This window comes from Mobula hypostoma, chromosome 16 (genome assembly GCF_963921235.1).
Source record: "Mobula hypostoma chromosome 16, sMobHyp1.1, whole genome shotgun sequence".
NCBI classification, from domain to species: Eukaryota; Metazoa; Chordata; class Chondrichthyes; order Myliobatiformes; family Myliobatidae; genus Mobula; species Mobula hypostoma.
The window spans coordinates 2,976,514-2,992,227 of record NC_086112.1 but is presented as its reverse complement, the minus strand read 5'-3'; the positions used below and the strand labels follow the sequence as shown (position 1 = coordinate 2,992,227).

At 40.7% G+C, this 15,714-nt stretch overlaps 1 protein-coding gene across 7 annotated transcripts in view; it reads right to left on the bottom strand.

Moving 5' to 3' along the window:
* The window catches only part of arb2a (ARB2 cotranscriptional regulator A), a 547,284-nt gene that overhangs the window by 512,943 nt on the left and 18,627 nt on the right, over window positions 1-15,714 (bottom strand). For all 7 annotated transcript variants that reach the window (XM_063068471.1, XM_063068472.1, XM_063068470.1 and 4 more), the window contains exon 4: window positions 11,530-11,630. In XM_063068471.1, coding sequence (XP_062924541.1) covers window positions 11,530-11,630 — 101 coding nt within the window. The remainder of the gene's footprint in view (window positions 1-11,529; window positions 11,631-15,714) is intronic.

Sequence of the window (15,714 nt, the reverse complement as noted above, 5' to 3'; positions counted from 1 at the left end):
TGCCCAATGGGAAGCTAGTGAAGCGTAGGAGGAAGTGCGATGCTACCAAGCGGACGAATCACAGTTGTTGCGATCTGCGTCGCCGCGACACGTAGTTACATTTTTGGGGAGGTGCACGTCAGGCTACGGCATAGGGTACGGTGTAGGGTATGCAGCTACGGTGTCGATTTGACACACAAGTATAAATTAGCCTTAACTAATGAGACCGTACTCCAACGTGCCCATGCAAAAAGATCTTTAATGAGAACATTAAATGAGAGGAAACTCAAATTCCTGGGCCATGTCAGCAGAAAGGGAGAAATAGAATGCCTTACATTACAAGGCCGTATGCTTTGGAAACGTGGAAGAAGAAGGCAAAGAAGAAAATATGTAGACACTGTGAAAGAACTAACAGATCTAAAGGTGCGAGATATCATTGACGCTGCGAGGGATCGTTCGATGTGGAGTGCCATGATCGCCCAAGCATGTAACGCGCAAGGCACACGAAGAAGAAGAAAAGTCAGACTATGACTATTACTGGCCTTAGTCGGACGATGACTATTACTGACCTTAGTCAGACGATGACTATGACTGAGCTTGGGCAGGCTATTACTGCTACTGACCTTAGGCTGACTTTTACTATTTCTAACCTTAAGCAAACTACTACAATTTCTGACCTTAGTCAGACTATTACTATTACTGACCTTATGCGGACTATTACTATTTCGGACCTTAGGCAGACTATATTACTATTTCTGAGCTTAGGAAGACTATTTCTATTACTGACCTTGTTCTTTGCTACACCTTTCAACTTGGTGTTAATCAAATATTTCATATGCCACTGAATGACTTATTCAGTGTCTCTTTCTGCAGTTAATTACGTTCGTCCTCAAGTGTTTACAGTTCTAAACCTTTCGTAATTTGTAAATTTGACAATATTAGCCTAAACATCAGCACGCATCCTTGGCAAACACCTTTGAATATGAAAAACAAACATTTAACAATATTTGCTGCTTTTGGTTTTTAAGCCAATTTCTATTCCAGGGAGCTGTGACACTTAAATTTCATGCATCTCAGTTTTGCTAACAAGACTTCTTCATGGGACTTGAATGAAATGCATTCTAAAAATACATGATGTCTATTGTACTCCCCTCCATCAACCTCTGCCCTAACTTGATCAGACAAATCAATCCAGCTTGTCAAACAAAATCTGCCTTCCTGACATCTGCACTCACACTGGTTTATCAGTTCTAACTTATCCAATGCCTACCAGTATTTCCCTAATCATTGATCTGAAATATTGGCTGTTTTTTGCTTCTCTCCACAAATACCATCTACCCTTCTGAGTACTTCTGGTATTTAACATATTACTTCTAAATGATAGGAGCAACTATGCCAGAAAATAATGGTTCTGTCTCTAGAGCCGCTGTTCGCTTTGTATGTACAAACATTACTGCCTATTTATAAGCTGTTCCTGCATGCATTAATTTGGATTTTGACTTGGAGCAAACACAGTAGAAAGACATCCATTTCCTTCCACTCTTTATTTCAAATCAGAATCAGGTTTACTCTTGAAACAGCAATATCTATGAATCTTAAGCTTTCTTAATCTTACTAAGTATTTAGCAGATGTATTTTGAAGGAAGCATTATGTTTATCGTTCATCGCTATTAAGCTATCGTCACACCAAGAGTTTGCTCTAGTCCACGGCATAGCTACACAATACTGTGTGTATTACTTTGCTTAATGCTGATTGTGAGAATAATCAACAATATTGGTATTTTCAAGCATATAAAAATCCTGTGTTGAACTTAATACATGTTTTTCTTAACTTTCTGCAGTTTCACAAAGTTATCTCATTAAAAACCCTGAAGAAAGCTTCGAGCTTGTGTGATTTTTTAAAAGGTATTTAACTTTCTGCCTAGCTTTATACACAATGTACTGCAAGGGCAGTAGAATAACAATGTTCAAATATAATCACTACCACCCAGGATACGCCCTCTTCTCAATACTTCCATCAGGGTGGAAGTACACATTGAAAGAACACACTCAACATTTTAGGGGCAGCTTCGAAGCTTCTACCCCTCCGCCATTAGATTTTTAAATGCTCAGTGAACCCATTAACACTGCCTCACTATTTCACTCTCTTCCTGGCACTATTTATATTCCTTAATGTAACTTACAATATTTTTATGTATTGCATTGTACATTTGAACCTTCACTGCTACTGCAGAATAAATATCACAACACACGTCAGTGATAATAAACTTGATTCTGATTTCTTTGATTACCATTACAGCAGTTTGCACAACATTCATTCATGGAATTTGAGCATCAGTAGTAAAACCAACATAATCTTGCCAAATGCCCTTGAGAAGATGAAGGTAGGCTGCCAACTTGAATCATTTCAATTTCACAGTATTAGAAACTGCACTGTAATGAAGAACTGGAAGTAATTCAAAGTCAGCAAAGCGGATGACTTAATGACACGTTTGCGATGCTGGCAATCTTGCCCTTGTCCTTGCCCTTGTACCTGCTTCAGGTTTGAGAGATGTGGCATAGAAAAGAAAACTTTTGTGAGTTGATCATCTTAAGCATCTGGTAAATGGCATACTACATCTACCCAGGGTATTGGTGGGTAGTTAAAAGTCTTAATGCTGAAGGTAAAGGGTAAGGAATCAGTCAAGCAGTCTGATGCATTTGATTTGATGTTGAAATTTTTAAATATTTTAGAGTTACACTGATCCGCCAGTTTGTCATCAAAACATATGTCAAGCTGTTGTTAATCGATCACAGCTTAGAGATTAAGATCATCCTCCCCTCAGTATTAATCACCTGGGCCTCTGGATCTCTGATTTCCTCTCTGGGAAACCACAGGTAGTGAGGATCAGTGATAATTTCTCCTCCTGACAATCAACACTGACATACCTCAAGGGTATACGCTTAGCCCACCGTTCTAATCTCTCCACACGTGCGCACACCTCACGGTCTCACCATTGGGACGAGAAGCACCGCTTCCCCGCCAATACAAGTCACGTGCGCACGCCTCACAATCTCTCTCCCGCCACTCTCGCATTGGTTTTGGCAAGGTGTGGATGCGCGATCTTAAACTTCTGTTGGTTTTACCTAGGGTGCAGTGATTTTGTGCTTGAAATATTTAACTATGCCTCCTAAGCGTCCGATGTCATGTCCTGGGCCGTCAGCCGAGCAGCAGAGAACCGCTTCAACACTTGAAAAAAGTTGGAAATTATAAACAGCGCGGCATCAGCTGAAGGTAACACAGCTCTGGGACGCTACTGCCAGGAACAGAATCTTGCCTTTGAAGTTATTTTGTTGCACCAGCCCATCCTAAACATTTGGACAGCATTCATCCTAACATAACAGTGCGTTTCCTGCCGCTTAACAAAACATCGCTGATTCAGCCACTCGACCAAGGTGTAATCCACATTCAAGGAGTACGTATTTTTTTTTTTACCATGAACTATCTCTCAGATGCTGAAAGCAACAGGCGATTTTGAAAATCTCGGGAGTTTACCAACGGTGAGAGAATGGTGGAAGTCGGAACACTTGGCACAAATGGCGATGGATGTGAACCCACGCTTAGAACGGAGTCAGCATTTCAGTCGTCCCTGCCGTCAACCCTTCTTCCCTACAAGCAAATTTAAAACAAAATGCCGCCAGGCAAACAACCCTCACCACTTTATTCAAATCGGTAACACCTACGCTGCCGGCAGTTCTAAGAGTTCTGTGAGTCTTCCTTCACGCCTTGCTGTGCTTGCTATGATCCTGACGACCACAACCATCCACCTTATCCATGTAAAGCTGCCCGACACCACAACAACCACTCATCTCCCGGAGCGAACGCACCTGCCACTGTTGGTGAGTACTGTACACCCTCGGATGTTAACTTTCTATGATTTATTACATCGAATATTACCTTAAATTGATGAAATATAATACAAATGTTGTCTTGTAGTACTGCTTTTGTGTCGTATTGGTATGAAAATGTGAATAAATTACAGGTAAAACATACTTAGGAAGCCCTCTGGAATGCATCCCTATTTTCTCCATTTAAATAATTATTCACATTATGCAATTTCACATTATGCGTCAACTTCGAGGAACGTATCCCCCGCATATAACGAGGATAGGGTGGATCTTGTATTTGAAAAAAATGCAAAACCAAAAGGGAAGCAGAAGAAAGTGCAAAATGCACGTCAGTAAGACCATGAATAGGTCATTCAGTCCTGTGGGTCTGTTCCATTATTCAATAAAACCTTACACCTGGGGACCGCATTCCTGCACTAACTCCCTATCTCTTCATTTCTTTAATACAGTGGATTCTGGTTAATTGGGACACATCGGGACCAATACATTTTTGCTCAATTAAGCAGTTGCCTCAATTAGCCAAAGTTTCATGGGAATAGTTAAAAAGGTATTAAAAAAGACAAACTACCATTTAACTGAATAATAATTGTGTATTTAAATGAAATATAGAACAAATTAGAACATTGTCAATATTACTACAGTACTACAAAATTATGTATGAGTTCCTCATAGTTATCTATGGAGGAATTTAGCACCAGCTGCCATGTTATTTTGATTTCTGTAAGTGAACAAAATCAGCGCAGACACCTCATGTAGATAGTGGATTACCTTCATACAATGATTTCAATTATTGCATCCTACAGATATTCAACTTAATTGTAACATTCAAGATGATTGTTGATTCTATGTAGTTCCTAACTTGTTGAAGTTGTGAAATAGTATCATTTTCACTCCTGGTCATTTCTGGCATCTCCAAGCTTGAATGCTTGAAACCACAGTGAGCAAAACAATTCCGAATTGTCTTACTGCTTATTTCTCACCAACTATCAGTGACAAAAATCACTGCTTTATGAATACAAACACATGCAACTGGCGCTATTTAAAAACTGTTTATTCTAAGCACGGTGTAATGTCTAACAGCCACACAAATGCATGTGTCTGACACTAGTAGAAACAGTTCAGCAACATTATCCTTTCTCAATTAAGTAGCATAGTGTCCCACATAAACGAAGGGAATCCCAACTATTTTCTTGATTAATTATTATTCTTCTTCAGCAGCTGCCCCAATTAACTGATGGCCCGATGAACATTAGCAGACAAGGTGAAGGAGAATCCTTACGGATTCTACAGATATGTTAAGAGCAGAAGGATAAGGTCAAAAGAGATGGGGAGATCTTAAACGTATTTTTTGCATTTGTGTTCACCCAGGAAATGGATACGGAGTCTACAGAAATAAAGCAAAACGGTATCAACTTCATGGATTCTATACAGAGGAGGAGGTGTTTGCTGGCTTGAGACAAATTACAATGGAGAAATCCACAGGGCTTGACAAGGTATTCCCTCCGGACCCCGCAGGAGGCAAGTGCAGAAATTGCTGGGGCCCAAGCAGAGATACTTAAATCATTCTTAGCAACAGATAAGGTGCCAGAGGATTGGAGGATAGCCATTGTTGTTCCACTGTGTAAGAAAGGCTTTGAAAATAAGCCAGGGAACCATAAGCCACTGAGCCTGAGATCAGTAGTGGGAATGTTACTGGAAGGTATTCTAAGGGACCGGATATGAGTATTTGGATAGAAATGGATTAAGGATAGTCAGCATGACTTCGTGCATGGTAGGTAGTCTCTAACCAATCTTATAGTTTTTCAAGGAAGTTACCAATAAAATTGATGAAGGCAAGGCAATGGATGTCGTCTACATAGACTTTATTAAGGCATTTGATAAGGTCCCACATGGGAGATTGGTCAACAAGATTCAGTCGCTCGGCATGCAGTTTTGTTCACTTTCTTACAGGTAAAATGTAAACAAGGTTGAAAGAGTACAGAGAAAATTTACAAGAATGTTATTGGGTCTGAAGTACCCAAGTTATACGGAAAGACTGAATGGGTTCGGACTTTACTACTTGGAACGTAGAAGATTGAGAGGAGATTTGACAGAGGTATAGAAAATTAAGAAAAAAAAGGTTCAAAGGTTCAAAGGCTAATTTATTATCAAAGTATAATCAAAGTAAACAATTCTGAAATTATTCTTCTCCAGATTGCCACAAAACCAAGAAAGAAAACAATAGCAGCACTATCATCAACCCCCCACCCGATCCTCCCGTCCCACACAAAAAAGAACAAAAATAGAATTAGACACATTGATCCCTCCTCCACGCACAAAAAAAAATTGGGCAAAAATAAAAAGAATATAAAAGAACTAAAAGACTGGAAAAAAAAGTCCATAGTTCAAGTCCATATCCATAACCCTCTCTGGCAGCTGCGATCAAAAGGCAATCTCCCTTCTCGAGTAGCAGAGCTGTCCCACCAGGGATCAAGAGGCAATCTCCCCTCTCTGGCAGTAGAGCAATCCCACTAGTGATCAAAAGGCAGTCTCCCCTCTCTGGCAGTACAGTAATCCCACCAGTAGGCAAAAGGTAGGCAACCGGCGCTCATCTTCTGCATTTGTCTCAATGTTTCAGTCTCTCTCATCACTTTAATAAGTGAACAATGGAAGCTTTAACCAGCGAAATGGAGTCAAACATCTGGTCGCATCTTATCCCACAGCCTTCTCACCACGAGGTTCGCACATGCTGCCTCTGTCTCCTAGAATCCTCTCAAGACTGCAGAGCACTGGAACACCCAAATGATCCCTAGACTGCGAATCGCATTCTCCAACAGTTTCTGAATCACATTTAAAACAAAAAACGAATGTAAAAGACATAAAATAAGTGAAATATATGGTTTCACAATCTATCCAGAAGATGTTGACTATGGGAGCATTGTACACAGGCACCATTTTGCCTGGAAGTAGGGCGAAATGTCATCATGAGAGGTAAGTACAAGTAGGCTTTTTTCCACTGAAGTTGGGTGTGACTACAACTAGAGGTCTTGGGTTAAAAGTGAAAGCTGAAAAGTTTAAGGGGAACATGAGGGGAAACTTCTTTACTCAGTGAGTCACAACAGTGTGGAACAATCTGCCGGCGCAAATGGATAGGTACATGGACAGTAGGGATATGGAGGACTATAGACTCAGTGCAGGTTGATGGGAGAAGGCAGTTTAAATGGCTCAGCACAGACTAGATGAGCCAAAGGGCCTTTTTTCTGTGCTGCATTTTTCTATGACTCCATGACTCTAACCGGAATCCACTTCATTTAAAATAAATCCATTGATCTCCTTTGAATATACTCAGCAACTCCATTGCCCTCGGATAGAAAATTCTAAAATTCACTACTCTCTGGATTAAAACATGTCTTTTCATATCTATCGTGAAAAATCAACCTAATATTTTGGGAACTGACAACCCCGCCAAGGGAATCATCAACCATACATTTACCCTGCCAAGCCCTGTGAGAAGTTTGTACAGTCCAGCCAGATCGCTTCTTATACTACTGAAGTCTAGAAAGTGTAGGCCTAGTATAATTAAATCTTGTCTTATATAACAAACATGCCATTCCAGAAATCAAACCCATAATTTCATTCTCTGTCGTGAAATGCATACATCTGAAGTTGAAAATATATAGCAATTTAAGAGTAACAGACAACTAGAAGACTTGTGCTGACTCTGCACAGCTCAGCAAGATAAACCGCGCATTACTCACAAGATCTGCAGCACATTCTGTGTCATTACCCAGGTACCAGCAATCTCATGAGCAACTACTTTCATGAATGGATATTTATCTCCCTGACTGCCTTTGGGGTGAAATGGTTTCGACTCTCCTTGGCCATAGTGGTTTGGTGGTTAAGAGGTCCTACTGTCACAAACAATAGTATGTGTTCTTTTCCCATTAATCTAGAACTGTTTTCACACCATCCCTCAACCTCTAACCTTAGCTAACAAAAGTATTGTTGGCTAAGGGTAACACCCTTAAGTTTTCTCTCACCCTTTCCTGTTTCATTCGTTATTACAATTTTCATTTTACAATGCCAGGTGATCAAATCGAGTTATGCAATTTCAATATTTATATCTACTTATTTATTGAGGTACATCACAGAACAGGTCCTACCAACCCTTCAAGCCATGCCACCCAGCAACTCCTGATTTAACCCTAGCCTAATCACGGGACAATTTACAAGGAACCTACCAACTTGTACATCTTGGCACTATGGGAGGAAACTGAACTTAATGCTTTAGGTGTGACAGAATGGTTCCACAGAACTGGACATTTATAAATGAACATAAGGACATAATAAATAGGAGCAGTAGACCATCTGGCCCATCGAGTCTGCTCCGCCATTCAATAAGATCATGGCTGATCTGGCCATGGACTCATCTCTACCTTTCTGCCTTTCCCCCATAACCCTAATTCCCCAACAATGCAAAAATCTATCCAACCTTGTCTTAAATATATTTACTGAGGTAGCTTCCACTGCTTCATTGGGCAGAGAATTCCACAGACTCACCCACTCTCTGGGAAAAGCAGTTCCTCCTCATCTCCACCCTAAATCTACTCTCCTGAATCTTGAAGCTATGTCCTCTAGTTCTAGGCTCTCCTATCAGTGGAAGCAACTTTCCTGCCTCTATCTTATCCATCCTTTTCATAATTTTATATGCTTCTATAAGATCCCCCCCCCCCACCACCTCATTCTTCTGAATTCCAGCAAGTATCGTCCCAGGTGACTCAATTTCTCCTCAAAGTCTGAAGCCCTCATCTTTGGAATCAACCTGGTGAACCTCCTCTGCACCACCTCCAAAGCCATTATATCCTTCCTCAAGCAAGGAACAGCCTTACCAGTACCCTGTACAGTTGCAGCATAACCTCCCTGCTCTTAAATTCAATCCCTCTAGCAATGAAGGCCAACATTCCATTTCCTTTCTTGATAGCCTGCTGCACCTGCAAATCAACCTTCTGTAATTCATGCACAAGCACTGCCAAATCCCTCTGCACAGCAGCATGCTGCAATTTTTTACCATTTAAATAATAATCTGCTCTTTCATTTTTCCTTCCAAAGTGGATGATCTGGCATTTACCAACACAGTACTCCATCTGCCAGACCCTTGCCCACACACTTAACCAATCTATATCTCTCTGCAGACTCTTCTTATCTTCTGTACAATTTGCTTTTCCACTCAATTTAGTATCACCAGCAAATTTAAATACATTATACTCGGTCCCCTCTTCCAGATCGTTAATGTAGCATACTTTAAATGAGATTGCACTGACATTTCAAACATCTTTACTGAAGCAAGCTAGTTCAAGCGAATGTTCTGTGAAGATTGTTCCCAATGTTGGGGAAGTCCAGAACGAGGGGTCACAGTGTAAGGATAAAGGGGAAACCTTTTAGGACCAAGATGAGGAAAAACTTCTTCACATAGAGAGTGGTGAATCTGTGGAATTCTCTGCCACAGGAAACAGTTGAGGCCAGTTCATTGGCTATATTTAAGAGGGAGTTAGATATGGCCCTTGTGGCTAAGGGGATCAGGGGGTATGGAGAGAAGGCAGGTACAGGGTTCTGAGTTGGATGATCAGCCATGATCATACTGAATGGCGGTGCAGGCTCGAAGGGCCGAATGGCCTACTCCTGCACCTATTTTCTATGTTTCTATGTTTTGATCCTCATTTCCAAGGAACCTCTATTTAACAGTATTGTGAAGATTAGCTCTTTGAATATACAAATACCTAGGTGACCAGATTTGACAAAGTGCCATTGTGATGATGCTATTCTGTTTTTCACTGACTTGAGCTTGCTAACTTCCAATCTGTAGGAACTGGTTTTCAAATTTATATTATTCTTGAAAGATGACAACCAGTGCATCAGGCATCACCAAAGACAAATTCAAAATCAGGTTAATATAGATCATCAGGTTCTGGAGGTTTATCACCTCTCGGTCCCTTTAATATCTTACTGATGACAATTTCTTGGAGCTCCTGATTCTCTTGAGATTTGTTATTCCTCCAGCACAGGGGTTCCCAACCTGGGGTCCACTGAACCCTCAGTTAATAGTAGGGGTCCATGGCAATAAAAATGGTTGGAACCCCTGCTCAAGTACATTCCTTCTTCTCTGCAAGATATTGGGATATTACAATAATCCATTAAGGAGCTTACGAGGATTCCTTTGCTTGCATCTTCGGAAACAGCTCTATTTCCATCTTTAATACCTCTATTTTTCCCTTTCAGGGTTCTTTTGAAGACCCTGACCAGGAGCTACACGCCAACTACGGTTCTTTGCAGGAACTGGACCCACTAACGGGGTTTCGTAAATGGCCATTGTTCAGCACGCCAAGGGCTCAGCCTAAGAGCTTGCTCGCCTTCGGAGGGCTGAGATCTCGTGGCTCTGGAGACGGACGGATTGAAGGTCGCTGTCACAGCAGGAGATCGTTGTGTGGTTGGAGGAGTTGCAAGATCTACGGCTCTATGCCCAGAGACCTGAGATCTTTGGGCACAGAGCTCAGAAAAAGCAACACAATGGATTTTTAACATCATAAACCAGCGAGTTGTTTGTTATGTCTCCCCTCTCGCTGTGAAACACAGACACCTCTTTTTCCTTCATTAGAGAGAGAGAGAGCCTGTGGTATGTCGAATACCAGGTGAACAAGTAGTCTTTGAGGTAACTGTAAGTCTGTGTCCTTGCTGTTGCTTTGCTCACGTTTGAGTGCTCGGTGGCAGGTGCCAATGCTTTTTTTTGCTGGTGCGGTGGGGGGGGGAGGAGGGGATTGTTGCTTGCTGCCACTTATGCACAGGAGGGAGGGGAGCTGGAGGGGAATTTGAGGTTCTCACGTTTAACTGTCATTCATTCTTTGGAGCACTTCTCTGTTTTCTTGGATGGTTGTGAAGAAAAAGCATTTCAGGATGTATATTGTATACATTTCTCTGACATTAAATGTACCTTTGAAACCTTCGAAACCATTCCGTGGTCACCGTTACTAATAACAGGTTTTAATTCCCGAATCATTTAGTTACCTAAATAGCAAAATAACACTTGGTAAAACTTACCTGTGTGTGAACTTTGCTTTGAATTTTTTACATTATTTGCAATTATTTTTCACTCTACTTCTGTCAAAAGTAGCCTTTAGATCATAATTTTTATATTGAAACAAACATATGAAAATAATATTGGTAACTGCACAGTGCAGGATATTTGCAATATACTGTTTGCTGTTATTTTGTAATATCGTCGCTGACAACAAAGTTAAAGCAGGCTGTTCTGGGATTTACACAGACAAACAAGGATGCAACAAGCAGTACACACAGAATTTCACATGACGCTCAAACAGATCACTCACTGTGGCAAGTTTTGCTATTTCTAACTTTGAGTTCTTTGGAATTCTCAGCTTATCTGACTGGACATGCTGGACATATTTTTAAATTACTCTGAAGAGCTAATTCTCCAAATCAGTGGTCAAATGCAGAGATCAGTTTGAAAATGAAAACAATTCTTGATTCACTCTCAATAATAGACAAAAAAAAACAAGAGCACATGTGTGCTCACTCTCCCAATATTTGTTCCAGGTCAGGCATGCTTAAGACAAGGAGAACAATTTCAAACAATCCAAGCACAACCCACGTCAAGATGCAGGAACTTACTTCTCCAAGGGCCTCATAACGTTTCTGATTCCATCTCTGCATATCTTCATGGTAATTAAATACATAAGGTTCCCCAGTTTTCGTATGTCTTAACTGTCCCTCTAGACACAAAGAAAATACATTTTATTCACCAATAATGTAACTCCACAGGATTTCATTTTTAAGTCAAATAGATAAACAGAAAAATTCAACATGCTCTAAAATTCAATAGAAATAATCATGCATTTTAATACTTTGAACTTTTTCTCCACATGGAGGAAGTTCAAAAGTTACATTAGGTCCAAGACACAAAGTTGTAGATCTCAGTCAATTCATCATATCAGTCACTGCATAAAAGGACAATATATAACACAGAACAGTAGAGCACAATTTGAGCCCTTCAGCCCATGATATTATGCCAAATTATATAAACCTACTCTACAATCAAACTTTCTTCTGTAATCCATAACCTTCCATTTTTCTTTCATCATGTGCCTGCCTATTTAATAGTCCTTTAAATGTACAGTATTGTTTATAGATCAATAAAGAAAAGATCACCGCCCCCACAGTTTCCTTTATTTTCTTAACAAAGTATCATTGACAGACTTGAAAAGGCTTCTACTCAGAATCACAATAATATCAATGCTCAACATTTGGGTATTGGTTATAACAAAATACAGCAACCAACTGCACTAGTGCACATCAGCATACAGGAAGGCCTCAGAAACACTCTGTCTTGGAAAGTAACATTTGAACAGAAAAAGCACCGTGCAACACATACCATTGATAATTCAGTAGCATAACTGTCGCCAATATCTCCCACCATCAATTATGTAGAAGTCTTTGAGGCTGTGGGTGATGTTCAGATGCTTTTTATTCTGTGGTGAATGACATGTCTTGACTTCAAATCCATCACAATAAACATCAATCCCTTCATCACCAGTGCACAATTACAATACACAAAGTTACTCTACGTGGCCATTGTGACAGCATCTTAAACGCCACCAGCTCCAGAAGGGCAAGGGTAGCAGACACATGGATTCGATACTACCTGCAGGTTCCCCTGCAAGTCACACATCCTGACTGGGAAACATACCATTGTTTCGCAGATCTCTTCCCAACAGCAGCATGGGAGTCTTTTGCCGGTTCAAGGCAGCAGTGAGCTGCCCTCTTCTCAAACACAATTCAAGATGGACAATATATAACATAGAACAGTACAGCACAGTATGAGCCCTTCAGCCCACGATATTATGCCAAATTATATAAACCCACTCCACAATCAAACTCTCCTCCACAGTCCATAACCTTCCATTTTTCTTTCATCATGTGCATGCCTATTTAATAGTCCTTTAAATGTTCCTATTGTATCAGCCTCTCCAGAACCCCATGCGAGTGGCCCCTAAACAACCTCCACATTTCTAATGTGCATTTCTCAAAGTATATCTGTTTCCAAGTTCCTATCCAAGACCATTGTTATTTGCCCTCCCCCAATTAAATATTTTTCTCTACAGTCTGCTCCTTTCCCTTTCCAAGGTTATGGTAAAGGTCAGAGAGTTGCAGCCACTGTCTTCAAAATGCTCGCCCCTGGAAAGTTCTGTCACCTGACCAGATTTATTGTGCTAATGCTAGATTCCGTAATGGCCTTTCCTCTGGTTGGCCTGTTTACATACTGTGGCAAGCATCCGTCCTGGACGCACCTAACAAATTCTGCCCCACCTAAACCTTTTGGCACTAAAAAGGTACCTATCAATATTAGGGAAGTTGATGGGAAGAGGCAGTTTAAATGGTTTGGCATGAACTAGATGGGCTGAAGGGCCTGTTCTATGATGTACTTTTCTACAACTCTTCTAAGTTGAAATCACCCATGATCACAACTCTGTTAATTTTGCACCTTTCCAAAATCTGCTTTCCATGTCCTGTGTCCAGGGACCTACCGAATAGTCCAAAGAGAATGATTGCTTCCTCCAGTTTCTAACTTCATCCCCCCATGATGTGCCCCCTTTCTGCATCTGAAATACTATCCCAGATTAGCTGTGTCACTCCCCAGCCCCATGCCTTTTTACCTCCCTCCCTGTCCCTTTTGAAACATCCAGATCCCAGAACATCAAGCAACCAATCCCGTCTTTGCAATAGCCGAGTCTCTGTAATGGCTACGTGGTAATGCCATGCTTTAAATTCACCACCTTTATTCTTAATACTTCTCGTATTAAAGTAATTCTTTCAGCCGACTGCATTTCGATTGACCTTCACAGCATTGGCCAATTCCTGAGGAAAAAACTCTTCTTGCAAACAACAATATTCGTTTCACAAACGAGAATATCTACAGAGGCTGGAAATCCAAACCACATACAAAATGCTGGAGGAACTCAGCAGACCAGGCAGCATCTATGGAAAAGAGTACAGTCAACATTTCTGGCCAAGACCCTTCAGCAGGAAGGGTCTTTTGTTCCCTTTCCAAAATCTGGATCAGATTCTTGAAATCTCACTGGAAACCAACTGCTTATATCTATGCTGTCACATTCCACCAAAATTTTAAATTTCTTTCTATATCACACAATAATAGGAGAATAGGAGGAGGAAAAGATGGCAGCGCGACGCAGCACGCGCAGCCTCTCCGGTGATAAATATCTGTTATTTGTCAAGTAGGCTGCCGTGCACAATTCTGATTTGATGGAGGCATACGTGACAGCGCAGAGGAACATCCGGTGAAACTTCTGAAATGCTTGCTTCGCTGTCACTGTTACTGTGTGATCCAAAATCTCCAGAGGGGAAGGCCCCGAATCCTCAGCTTCGCCTGTTGCTTGGCGGCCGGGGTCGGGGTCAAAGCGCTCGGCAGAGATGGTGCTCGGTGCTCAGTGTCGGAGGGCTGGTCGGAGGCTTGAAGTTTTCAGACGGACTCAGAGTCGGACTGTGGTCGGGTGCTTCCAGGATGCTGCATCAGTAAGTTTGTGGCGCTTGGAGGTTCATGGCAGGGAGAGTTTCTTCCTTCTACCGTCTGTGTGAGATGATGGGCTATCGGGACTTTGAGACTTTTTTTTTACTGTGCCCATGGTCTGCTCTTATCAAATTACGGTATTGCTTTGCACTGTTGTAACTATATGTTATAATTATGTGGTTTTTGTCAGTTTTAGTCTTGGTCTGTCTTGTGTTTCAGTGATATCATACTGGAGGAACATTGTATCATTTTTTAATGCATGCATTTCTAAATGACAATAAACGAGGACTGAGTGTCCTCATAATCTAAAATCTAATAACCAACACAGAAACCAAATATTGATTTTGGTACATTCTGATTCTCTATCATTAAAAAATATGCAGGAGAAGACATTAGATCTGGGGTCCACAGATCCTTTGCTCAATTACATTGGTCCATGGTATAAAACAGGTTGGAAACCCTTGCAATATATGAATGTTGATTGATGGTTATTGAAAACTTCAGGATGAAATCAGGGAAGACACTTAGTGGCCATTTTCTGTATTAACATATTGCTAAATGAATATCCTTGCTACTTAATGCAGAGTTCAGGACAGGTCTATTTTGTCATTTAATATTCTGGCTAGTTGCATCCCTCAGCATTGTAACAACTAAAATACATTTTGGACTCAAGATTCAGCAGATGCTGGATATCTTGAGCAACGCAGGTAAAAGCTGGAGGAACTTAGCAAGTCAGGTAGCATCTATGTAGGGGAATAAACAAATGATGGTTCACCTCTGTTCTAATGCAAGTATCATTAAATTCTCATGCTATTAGTCACAGTTCAACATAAATTGCTTTTATTTATACAAGAATAAAACAGCTGAGGAATCTTAACAAACAAAATTTGCCACTGAGAGCATCAACAAATGTGCCGTTTTTTACAGAATGTCCTTAAAAGAGGCCAGATAGTTAAATGGACGGGTTTAGGATGAGATTGTTAGAAATTCCAAAATTTACTACTTTAATGGTTGAAAGCATGGCCATTAAAAGAAAACCAACTGAAATTGGGGATGAGGAAAAAGCCATATTTAGAGGAGTGTTATCTTTAAGTGCTAATGAGTTGGAGGACACTACAAATACAGATAGGATAAACACACTGATAGAATTGAAAACAAAGATAAGGAGAAGTCAAAGCAGATCACAGGGATAAGTGGGAAATGGAATTTTCGTGTGAGTTTACCTTTCGTCAGCAACTGTTAAATTATCTCAGGGCAAAAGATGACAGGCA